This window comes from Hibiscus syriacus, unplaced genomic scaffold, assembly GCF_006381635.1.
Source record: "Hibiscus syriacus cultivar Baekdansim isolate YM2019G1 unplaced genomic scaffold, ASM638163v2 tig00117034_pilon, whole genome shotgun sequence".
Classification (NCBI taxonomy): Eukaryota; Viridiplantae; Streptophyta; class Magnoliopsida; order Malvales; family Malvaceae; genus Hibiscus; species Hibiscus syriacus.
Window position 1 is genome coordinate 1,460,220 of NW_024063533.1, and position 12,491 is coordinate 1,472,710.

General features: G+C 33.3%; 1 protein-coding gene and 1 pseudogene across 1 annotated transcript; both read left to right on the plus strand.

Annotated features, from left to right (window-relative positions):
• Positions 1 to 1,939: 1,939 nt before the first annotated feature.
• LOC120196409 lies at positions 1,940 to 2,732 on the plus strand. Its single transcript, XM_039198219.1, has 2 exons — positions 1,940 to 2,406; positions 2,523 to 2,732. Exons 1-2 carry the CDS (start codon positions 1,990 to 1,992, stop codon positions 2,628 to 2,630), a joined length of 525 nt encoding a protein of 174 aa, XP_039054150.1. The 5' UTR covers positions 1,940 to 1,989; the 3' UTR covers positions 2,631 to 2,732.
• Positions 2,733 to 4,115: 1,383 nt separating this feature from the next.
• LOC120196410 lies at positions 4,116 to 11,479 on the plus strand (annotated as a pseudogene).
• Positions 11,480 to 12,491: the final 1,012 nt, after the last annotated feature.

Consider the following 12,491-nt stretch of genomic DNA (forward strand, 5'->3'; position numbering starts at 1 on the left):
CCTTCCCCAAACGTAACCGACACGAATCCCTTTTATTTTTAAAAAAAATGAATTTTTGGTTAAACGCAGACCAGTTTATCTTTTAACTGATGTTTTCTTAAAACTCTTTTAAAAGATGATTTTTAGGTTTTCGACCTACCTAACCCAAAAAGGTCGATGGCGACTCCCAAAACATTTTTTTAATCAAAATAATTTTTTATCCACATTATTTTTCCCGCCAAGTAAAATTTCGTGCCCGGACGAAAACCGATTACAACATGGTGATTGAAATAATATATTCGTTTACCGATTTTATTGAATAAAGGCATTGTCACTATTATTTTCATTTATATGTTTGTGTTTAAAATAAACTGAAATATAATAAAGTCCCTAGAATAACATTATTATTATTAAAATATCCATAGTCAAGTATATTATGGGCATGAACAATAATAATACGCTTAAGACTAACATGTTATTGATTGATGACAACGAGTTGTCATTGACATAGAGATGTCAGAATTGATACATGACTATCTTGTTAGAGAACAATGTATTGGATTGACCACCATGAGCATATGTCTTGGATTATTATGTAACGGTCATAACATTGCTCATTGTTATGACTATATGTATGATCCTCAGACTTGAGATCAATGTTATCCCAACATATATTGTTGTATGTTTGATACAATTAACATACTCCGTAACTGGTTGCACTTAAAGACTGTTATTGAATATATCTCGATATGTATGGGTGGATGATTAAGATATGATTTGTCCTCCTACATAATAGGAAATATATCACATGCCACTTGATTGAGTGAGACTAGAAATGCATCACCATGCTCGAATAAGTTGATATGAGATATCACAAATTATTCATTAATTATAGTCTACTCTAGATATCAACAAACAATATATGGCTATAAAAGTGTGACTATTCCAACTATTCTATAATAAAGGACAAAAGGATGTAATACATAAAAGAGTTAATCATGAAGATGATATGTCAAATCATAATTTCTTGTAACTTAGGTGACAATGATATATTGCTAGATGTCACTCATTGTATGTAATATTAGAATTGTTCTAATAATTACTACTAACGTTACAAGAACCTAAAAGGTCATACCCTAGGATGAAATGAGCAAAGTGTACATTTGTTGTATGTTACTAAATGTGTATGGAGTTAATATATTTATATTGATGTATATTTTGTTGTATGTTACTAAAATGTATCTGGAGTTAATATATGTATATTTGATGTACATTTGATTTTAATTATTCCAAATATAATAATTAAATATTAAAATAATGTACTTTTGATTATAACTCTTTTAATCAATATTTTATTAGGAATAATTAAATAAGAGTTTAAATAAACATTAAAGATTATAGTTTAGATTATAATTCTTTAATGGATATTTAATTTGAATTAATTAAATAAGATTTTTATTAATTCGAAATAACTTAAAATCCCTAAGAGGTTAGGGTAACTAATATATTTAAAGTGAGGTAAGATCTCTTCTCTCTTCAGCCGTTTTTCTTAAAACTGTTTTTGAAAAAAATAAATTTTGCTCACAATCGGGTGAACTAAGTAGAGGCCGAAACATGTTTTTGTGAAGTCTTACAATTTAAACCGTTCGTAATCACCATTAGTCATTGTTGCCTTTGCTGTTTTTCGAGCAACAAATTGTGATGTTTGCTTTTTAAGGTGAAATTGTATGTATTATGGTATGACAAGCTAATAGGTTCAGAAAATTATAAAAAAAAAACATCGAGAGCAGAACAGGAAAGAAATAAAAACAGGGATAATAGAGGCATTTAATTGTAGACGGCTAAAAATATCGAGTGGGAGACATTCGGACAAAAGTACTTGCAACGGTCACTTTTTTGAACTTTTTTTTCCTTCATGTCTTGCAGTGCAACTTCTTCATATGCTTGAAGAAACTGGAAATAAACACGACATTCCTTCAAAAACACAAGTCGTAAACGCAAAACCCAACCATGAATGAGCAAGAGAGTTTGATCATGGCTTCAGCCAAAGTGGTGGAGTATTTGGAGCCGTTGATGTCAAGGGAACTTCTTTGCAAATTCCCAGACAACTCCGCCTTCGATTTCGATTACACCCAGAGCTCGCTTTGGTCTCCTTTGATCCCTCGCCCTTACAGTCCTGCAGTCTTGGATTACGATCCCATCATTATACCTCGAAACCTCGCTTTCGACGAGGGGTTCGGGTTCGGGTTGGAGAAAAGCAACTGCAGTGCCAAGAAATTCAGACCCAACCTGAAGAAGAAGAAAGCCACCGCTGCTTTCAACATTAATCTCCAGCTTTTGAGAAACAAGAACAAGACGAGGAAGAACATAGCTTCTGGATTTTCCCCAACTCCTGTCAAAGGCGGCTGTGCCCCCATCATTACCAAGGTAAAATATAGTTTTTTTTTCTTTTTTCCCATCATTTACTGTTTGCTTGTTTTTAGCTCCAAAAAGTTCAAAATTAAACAGAGTAAGGTGATGTTTGTTTAATGTGTTGTATACAGGGGTGGAGTAAGATGCTGAAAGCTGCATCGAAGCATTTCAAGAGAAAGAAGAAAGAGTCAACGGTCCACATGAAGATTCCAAACTATTTGAGAGATTCAACTATATGAATTTGGTTTATTGTTTTAGAGGTTAAAGATAAAGCCTGAAATATTCCTCCGGCATGTCTGTATCTAATTCCTTCAATTCATTTCAGTTCTGATAAAAAAAGCAGCATTTATTTCATTCGGCATGTCTGAAATATTCCTCCGGCATGATGTTAGCCGTATCGTTGGTTATCAACTGTAACTTCAACTGTTTTCTTAAACTTTATTTCATTCCCAGAGCTATATGTTACTCTGTCTTTTACAAGAATTCTCTAAATATATAAAATTCTTGAAAAGAAGATGAATTTCCTTTTTCTTACACTAATTCTTGTTTGATACATATCCGAATGGAAGGAAATGACCGAATTCCAGGAGTAAAAGACAGATTCACTCGGTATTCAGGGTAAGGATTGAGAAAAACATGGACATAAAGACTAATATTTAGTAAAATTATATTTTCTCTGCTGATATTTTAGAAGTAACGATTTAACCACCGACCTTTTTGATTTATAATAAATAGGTTATTCACCGTTAAACAACCATTATTAAGACTAACAAAAAATTGATATGGCACGCGACCTGGTACTGCTTTGCTACACAAGACAACCACACATATCGAGTTTGACTCCCTATAACTTTTTACTATCACTTACAAGCCTAAAATTGACTCCCTCAATTTTGTCGCCGCTAACCCTAAAGATGATGCTAACCTGAGTCACATGGATCAATGGGAGAATTCTTGCTCTGCTCCAAAATCGAGACTGCAATGCCTCGACATACTCAAAGCAAGGAAAAACTTCATTTTGAGGTTGTTCACTTTCAACGTTAACTATGTGCAGTCTCTGAAATCAGAGTTGAAATTCATGGAGAACACAAGGTATGCCTCTTCGACCATGTTTGTCTAGTTTTTGGTTCTCGCGACAGCAATAGCACCCACAATTAAAATTTATTTGAAACGAAGAATAAGCTTGATGATGGAAAAAGCAAAAGATGATGAAGAAAATAACATGAGAGGAAAGTCAAATGACCTATCAAAAAGTATCCTACATGATTAAAAGGTGTTAAGTCAAATGATTTAATGTGTCACATTATTTTATTACTGTAATAAATAATTATTAATGATAAGTGATCGATTATTATAAATTGATAATATTAATGACTAATTTATTACTTTTGAAATTTTAATAGACAAAACAAAAATTTAAATAAACAATAATGACTACTGTGCAATAAGAAAATGAATATATTTTGTAAAATCTATATCTATTGTAAGTAGCGCAGACGCGGTTTCTCCTTTGGCATTCATCGCGGACAAACCCTCTGGTTCCACAATCGGAAATTGGCTCTTTCTACTTGCTTCAACCAACTTTTAAACTTTGACTCGTGTTTTTCAGTCAATTGTTGCCGCTATCAAGTCAGTTTTTAATCTTGGATACTATAAACTTACTCCTTCTACCTCTATAATAATCTGAATCTGGGGTTTTTTTTCCAAAACCTGCACTGACAGATTCTCTTGACACCTACTTTATTTGCAATCAGACCCATCTTTTCTTTTGAACCCCTTCTTTAGATCTGGAGATCAATATGTTTTATTCTCTGATGCAGTTCTTCTCTCGGAAACAAATCATGTGATGCAAATTAGTTTGGGATATTACGAGGAAATTGTTTAACACCCATCACTTAACAACATGAGTATCGAGCCGTTTAACAGGTATGCCTTTCCTTTTACTTCAAATTAGGGGCAAGAGGATATACAAAACCAAGGATTATAAATTGGCTTACTTAATTTACTTATTGGTCGGAGTGTTCATTTCCCTCATGTTTTATCATATGAGTTAGAAATAAACTACCTTCACTAGTTAATTTTTAGTCAATCACATGGCTTAATTTGAACAAAGATAAAATAATATATGAAGTATTATTTTTTACTCAATTTTCTTTATTTTATAAATTGCTTTAAAGTTCATGTAATAATTAAGTTTCCCCCCTTATGTGATTACTTGTGTACTAAACATGACAAAATATTGGGATTGGGAAAACAGGTTGGTGAAACTTGCTGCTCGGGCATTTTACGATAACGTGACAACAAAAGGAGATAATCAACCTAAGATGGGTCGAGGGGATAATAGAGGGATTGCTGTTGTAGTGCTTGATGCTCTTACAAGGTACTGATTCTTTATTCATCTCTGGAGAGGAACTAAAAATAGTTTTCTTTCAATAGTTTGTGAAGGAAAAGAGGCGAAGTGGTTTTGTTTGTTGGAGAGATGGGAAGGTAGCATTGAAGTTCAGGGTTGGAGTGTATTTTTTAATAGGTATAGTATGGTGAAATCAAGTGTTAGACCAGATGACAACTTTTGCAAGTTTTTTTCCCCCAGTTCAATAAGAAGTCTTGCCGTAGGAGGTTGGGATTAATAATTTTTGCTAAGTATATTTAATGATCCCTTTTAAAAAAAAAGTACATTTAATGATACCGTGATGCCAAATATGTTTATTGGCAAGATTAATTTCTTGTTGCATGCAATAATCATGCCAGTTTGTTTTAGCTGTGCTTCAGGCTTACAGTTTTTGAGGCTCCTTATTCTGTTATTTTAATTCATTTCTTGCTTTCACCTAGGAGACAATGGGTTAGGGAAGAAGATTTTGCAAAGGAGTTGAAACTACATTCTAAGCAACTTCGGCGGATTTTACGTTTATTTGAGGAAGAAAAATTAGTCACCCGTGATCATAGGAGAGAGGTCAGAGTCTGCTATAGTCCCTTCTCCTTTTTCTTCCTTTGAAATAACATTTCATTGTTGTCACTCTGTGATTTTGTCGGTAAGTGTTCATTCTGTATCTGCTGTGCATCATAGCTGTCTTATTCCCTATTAATTTTCAAACATGGACCCTGCATATTAAATGATCGAAGTTATCTTGCTTTTCCCTTGTTGCTGCCTTCAATTGTTCCCTATTTTCACATAGAAATGAGGCATAGTGGTGGTGAACGTGACCAAAAAGTCTGGTTTCCATTTGCATTGTATATGTTTTATTTATTCATTAAGAGTTGGAACTGTTTTTAATTGTACTGTTATTAGACCCTTTACTTTTTACCTTGCATACTGACGTTTGATTTGGTCACAGACAGCTAAAGGGGCAAAGATATATAGTGCTGCAGTTGCTGCGACAGTTGATAATCAAGTGGGTGGAAAAGAGGGAGAGGAGAAGATTAAATTGCACACTCACTCATACTGTTGTCTAGATTATGCACAGGTTGCTACTTATTTATTTATTTATTTCCTTCTTTGCTTTTCCAATTCTAAGCTGGTTAGATTCAATTGTTAACAAAGGATTAGATAGAGAAGGCACAAAACCCAGGGCTATTTCTATGGTACTTAACTGGTAACGGTGGTTTCAGTCGGTATTGACTTGATTTAGAAAAAAATTACCAGTTTACAAGCAATGTACTGTTTTAGTTTTTTTGTACCGATCTGTACTACTACGAATTAGTCCACACCGTCCGCATTCCCATACTAGTAAATGCAAGGCTTTGTTTCCTTTCTTCTTTCTTATATTTTTTAAAATTTATTTATCCATCACCTCTATTTTCATAATTTCATTCAGAAATAAACATGTTCATTAAATTAGGCTATTGAACGTGATTAGTAACAATTCACCATATTTTATACTTATTTTATGTTTAAAAATTTTGCATTTAGATAGTTAACGGTTTTAAAATTTTATCATTTGAATATATCTGCATAGATGTATGAAGTGGAAGTTTATTTTCACTTGTCGTTAGAGAATTTAAAAGCGAGCTATATATGAAAAATATTTAAAATATACAGATAAAAACCGTAAAAGGGACATCGAAACACACTGGCACTAGTACATACCAATAACAGAAAAAAAATGTGCCTACTGACATGTAATGATTGCCTTGATAAGATCTATTGTTCCTTTTTTTATCCATTTATCATGTGCCGAGCAGATTCTGACTTCTGAGTTTGTGAAAATCTCTGAAGCAATGTGTTCTGTAGATATATGATGTTGTTAGGTATAGACTTTATCGTATGAAGAAAAAAAAGGATGAACTTGAGGACAAGAATACCGTTCAGGAATATGTATGCCCTGGCTGTGGGAAAAGGTTTCTGCCATTTCTTCTCTCTTTTTTCCTCTTCTCGTTTTTCTTTCCTTGTTTCATTTGAAAAGCATTTATAGTTTTTTTTTTATAGAAAATTAGTAACAATGAAAATTGAAGCTGTCCTATTACCATGTTTTCAGATACAATGCTCTGGATGCATTGCGATTGGTTTCTTTGGAGGATGAAATTTTCACTGCGAAAGATGTAATGGAGAATTGGTGGCAGAGAGTGACAAGTTAGCTGGACAGGATGTAGGAGATGGAGATGACAATGCGAGACGAAGACGACGCGAAAAATTGAAGGACATGCTTCAGAAAATGGAGGTAAATTTTCCTTTTAAATTTCCTATATGTTACCTTATCGAGCATATCCATCTGTGCTTGGTCCATGATGTGAATCTATTGAAATAATAAAGTTAATCCTTTTATCACAACTTAACTAAATTTATAGTTTGTTTACACTTCAATATTAACAGTGGGAAATTAGTCAGGTCCATTCTAATTCAGCTTAATTTTTTTTCTGTTATGGTTCCGAATCTGTGATCAAGTCGCCGGTTCATTCATAGGAAAATCTGCTTCGATCTAAGGGCCTTTCCCTTGTTATGATTCTTGCCGCTGGAGTAACCTATGATGAATGCGTGGAACTCATCAAAGGGAGTTCCTAACCTTAGACTCATTAGAAAAGAGTCTTAAACCTATGTAATTAAAACAAACTTCTGACTTAATTTTATTGCTGCCAATCAGCCTCTTTAAATAGAGGTTGTATAGGTTTTCTTGTTTGAATAAAAGACTTAAACTAAGGAAATTAAAGTAAGGATTCTAAATTAAAAGAAAAAAAGACTCCTAATGGTGTAGAAATACTTTTAAATAAAGATCTCCTAATACCATAAAAATACTTGCAAAAGTAAGTTCATAATATTTTCTTTCTAAAAATAATATTGCCTGCAAAGGCAACCCATAATATTTTCCCTGGGCTTCTGATTGTGAAGGAATGTTGTGTTTCACTTGAATTCTTCTTGAAAGGAAAAAAGGAACTTTAACTAAAGACTGATCATTATCTCTTAGTTGAGACATTGGCGTCGGTACATGTCCAACAAGCCTTGTGATTAGTCTCTGTTCTTGGCATTGCTATTTGCGTGATATAAGTATATAATTGAATATTTCTCGTACCTTAATAGACCATATAAAGAGCAGAACTTTGAAGTTTACATATCTTCCACATGAATAAGGGAATTCACCTTCAGCTTCGATCATCCCTCTACATTTTGCACTCGAAATATCCTCCAAACAAAAGCCTTTCCTCTGTTATAAAGTTCAGAAGTTTCCTATCAATTCTTAATTGCCTGCTGCTATGCTTCCCTACATTTGGAACAATGGTGAATTAGTACAGCTCCTCTATTCTCACCTTCTGGACAACTTACCTTCACTGTTTTGCATCTCTCTCATTCTCAGCTGATTGGGTGATATTTAAACTTATTTTGTACCTCAGAAAATGATATTTTTGTATACCTTCTCGTTTTCAATACTTCATTAACTTTTGATTAGCATCATTCTTTTCCCCTTCGAATGTTATTCCATTCATGCAACAAGTTGCTCTGATAAATAGCATCTTGAACCATGCCTGTTGTAGAGAGAAAAGTCCTAAAGGAGATTGGAGAATGCCCTCCCTAGAAGTCTAGAACCAGCATTATCGTCGACACCTTTGTATTGGTAGAAGTTCAAACATGCTAGATATGAAGTCCTGTTGGGAAGATGTGAATTAAGGGAAAGTAACCTCCTCTTCTTCCTAATATCAGACTTTTGAAGAAGTTAGCTTGTTAGTCTACTGGGAGAGTTCATGTCTTGGTGTCAAAGTCCCGATAAGAATTGGTAGACCTGATTTTTATAAAAATTTCTGCAGTATATGTTTATAGAAAAATGCAAGCCTTTTTGACTTCATTCTTTTCCTTGTGTGTATTTGTTTTGCAATTTTAAAGTTGAGACTTGACACAATGGCATGACTACAGTTGCAGTTTAAACCATTAATGGAACACTCAATAGAGTAAAAGATATGCCTATTCCAGAATTTGGAAGTCTCCAAGCATGGGAAGCCCGAGCTAGTGCTGCTGGGTGCTGTAAATGGTGATTCTGGTTCAAATGATCCTTCCAAAATTCTCAGGGTTATGGTGGGACACCTATGCCATTTCTTGGGGAGACGAAGGTAAGATTTACTTTCAACTGTATTTCTCTTTGTTGCCTACCACTAGGAGCAATGCTTAAAATTTCCTAGACTTTGTTCTTCTTTGATCAGGAGACAAAGTTAAGATTTAATTGAACTGTAATTCTGATGTAACATTAGGGGTGGCCAAAATTCGGTGGAAATTGATCAAACCTTTGGTCAGTTTTAAAAGTCAGTTAAGTCATTTACTGTCGTTGATATTGATGCTAGACTTTGGCATATTAATTCTACGTGAATTATTGTAGTTTAATTTCCTATTTTTTTCCTTTGAATGGTATTTACTGTCATGCATCCACAGTTCCTAGATTTTTCATGCAACATAATAACTTAACTAATGCATCTGGTGCCTTTGTGAAAGTTAGTAATCCTTGCTTCTTATATAACCAGCTATTATGCTGAAACAGATTTCCTTGTAGACCATCGCTATTATTTAGAGTCAGTCAAAGAGTTATCACTTTCATAAGTCTGTTCTTTTTTTTTGATAGGATCATAAGTCTGTTCTTCAACAATCAGTTTATTTTCAATGCTTAGTAGTTAAGTGTTGTTTCTTGAAGTGTGGATTTTATATTCCTTTTTACTAAAGATTCTCACCTACTGTTTGCCATGCCATTTCTTAATTTCAAAAATTGTCTTTTACCGTCAGTGTGGATTTGTTTTTAAAGCTTCTTGGGCCTACCTGGCAGGTTGAAGTTGACTTTTCTGGTGTTGATGGCAATGAAGATGTCAAGTCTGAAAGTGCAAGCACATCCTCGAAAGTTTTGCCCCCTTGGATGATAAAGAAAGGAATGAACCTGACAAAGGAACAACGTGGAGAGGTCAAGCAGGAGTCAAAGATAGATGGCAGCAGCAACACAACCTGATCTTTCAGATGACAAGAAGTCCACTGTTGAAAATGATGATAAGAAGAATATACAGGTATGTACTATGAGATGGGTTATTATTTTTTCTCTGCTTTTATTATTCCTTCACTTTGCCCCACCTTGAAGTGTTAAACTTACAAGAATGTCTTTCCTGCTGTTTTGAAGGACGGTATCTTAAAGCTTATTATGCTGCTTTGTATAAGAAACAACAAGAACTAGAAGAAGCCGCTAAGAAACAAGAATTGTCAGATGTTCCTCCAGCCACTAGTCTTTCTGACTCTTCTAATCGTCAAGTTGGTATGAAAGTTAAACGTGATGATGATGAGGGAGACAATGATTTTGGCTGGGAAGAAGCTCCTATTGCAGGCAAGTGCCGTTTTTTCTTTTCTATTCAGAATATAACTTGGTTTCTCTTCAATGACTATGAAAATGTTCAGAATTTGTCTGATTTCTTTAATTAAATTAAATTCTCCAATATAAACAACATACTAAAATTTGGTACCCTAATCTGATACTAATAAAAATGTGTACTTTTGTATCTAAAGTGCATGTCCCCACCTTTTAGCTTGAGCTATCTCAAACTAGTGCCACCTTCCCGTGTTTGCCAAAATGGAAAAGCTTTTTTTTAAATGCTGCCTTTATTGAAATACAATTATATATTTAAATTGAAGTTGAATTACTGTTTGCTAATAACCCTTTAATCAATGTATAAAACATAAAGGATTTGTATTGTGGGAAATGTGAATGTCTGAGGTGGCAACTATAGAATGACCAGATTGTAGCTAGTTTTATATTCTTTTGGTCAGAAGTCTTATATTTGTGCTAGTTAAGGTGTGCATAATTACAATGGATAGTTATTTTCATAATTGGTCACTGCCTATTGCAGTTTTATCCCCAATCAGTTACTATATATACATAGATACATATTACAAGAGGATTGTACATTTACCTACTGGTAGGGTCGCCCAGCACCCTGTTCAAGCAGTTAGCCCATCTCCATGTGCATGCCTTACGAGTTCCATCCTGTTGCCTTTTGATATCCATTACAGAAGCAAGTTGATACAAGTTCAATCCTCATGCCTCGTGTATATTTTTTATACAAAACTGTCCAACTAGTTATATAAGTTCATAATGATTATGATGTTGGTGAATTCCAGGCTATACAACTGAGAGTTACAAGGTCGACCTGAATGTCGAAGCAGAAGAATCTGGAGATGATGAGGATGATGTAGATTGGGAGGAAGGGTGAGAGCAAACAAGGGTTCAGCTTCCTTTGTTCGTTAGTATCGGTTGCAGTGGGAAATCTGATGATGATTTTCGTGCTCTTAATTACTGGATTTTAGCTAAGTCATTATAAACAGTGGACAAAGCAATAGGGTTAGGAAAGCATTTATCATAATTTTCTAACCTGTTTTGAGTTGTACTTTACCTAGGTGTTAAGTGGAACTGTGTATCATCTATGTTGTAGGCATTAGTAAGAAGACGGTTATTATTTTTTTCCAAGTACAAAAATTTAACTTTATATTTGCACAAGAAAAAGGGAAAGCAGCTTTGTCGTTCTGGGAAGTGGCTCAGTTGATTAGTATCGGCTGGGCGAGAATGTACTTTTTTTGGGATAAGTTTTAATACCTAAACTTCTAATTTTTTCAAAATCATAACTAATGTTTAATTTTTTGTTTCATTTTAGTATCTCACAATTTAAAATAGGGTTGTTCATAGATGGTTAACCGTATCGTTTAGCTTAAGTGGTCGGTTAATCGTATCGTTCATAATTTAACTGTTAAGAAACGTTTAGCCATTAATATTTAGCAGTTATTAACGGTTAGGTTACATGTTAACATATGATTAATCTATTACGGTAATTTTGTAAAATTAACACAACATAAACGTTTTAAAGTTTCATAATTCATACTACAAAAAAGTGCAACACTTAACACATACTTGCAACGGTATAATGGAATAAAATAAAAGTGTAGCTCTTAACAAATACTTACACCGGTATAAGTATGTACATCTCCCTAAAGGTATAACACTTAACACATATTTAAACTGATGTAAGTATGTACATCTCCTAATATTATTATAAATTTAATTTATTAACGGTTAATCGTTGGTTAACCATCATTTTTAGCGGCTAGGTTAATCAAAATCATTTAGCATTAACGGTTCGGTTAATTAACTTGTTAAGTGTATCGGTTATATAGATTAATGGTTATGGTTAACGGTTACAGGTTCTTTTTAACACACACTAGTTAAAAAATTAATGGTTACGTCATTTTTATGGGTAAATTACATCATTCATCACTTAACTATATTGTCACTCCTATTTTGGCAAGTTAAAAAAATCAATTTAACTACTCAACTTTCAAATTGCTCATATTTTAATCGCTTTAATTTATTTTATTAATAATTTTTGTAACATAATATTTTTAATATTATTCATTAATATAATTAAAAATAGAAAATAAATTTGAAAGATAGAGTGATTAAATTAGGAGTATTTTGAAAGTAAAGTAATTAAATTAAAAAGAATTAAATTTTAGTAATTAGGAGTAATTTGAAAGTAAATGTGTCATGGGAAAATCACATGTTAAGTTTTTAACGTCGATGTACTAAAACGAAATAAAAATTAAACGTTAAATATGATTTTGAAAAAATTGAAAGTTTAGGTATTAAAAAGTATAAAAATTG

Coding starts and splice junctions, on each gene's coding strand:
- LOC120196409 (XM_039198219.1), top strand. CDS start 1,990: ATGAATGAGCAAGAGAGTTTGATCATGGCTTCAGCCAAAGTGGTGGAG. Junction 2,407..2,522: donor GTGCCCCCATCATTACCAAG/GTAAAATATAGT, acceptor TGTTGTATACAG/GGGTGGAGTAAGATGCTGAA.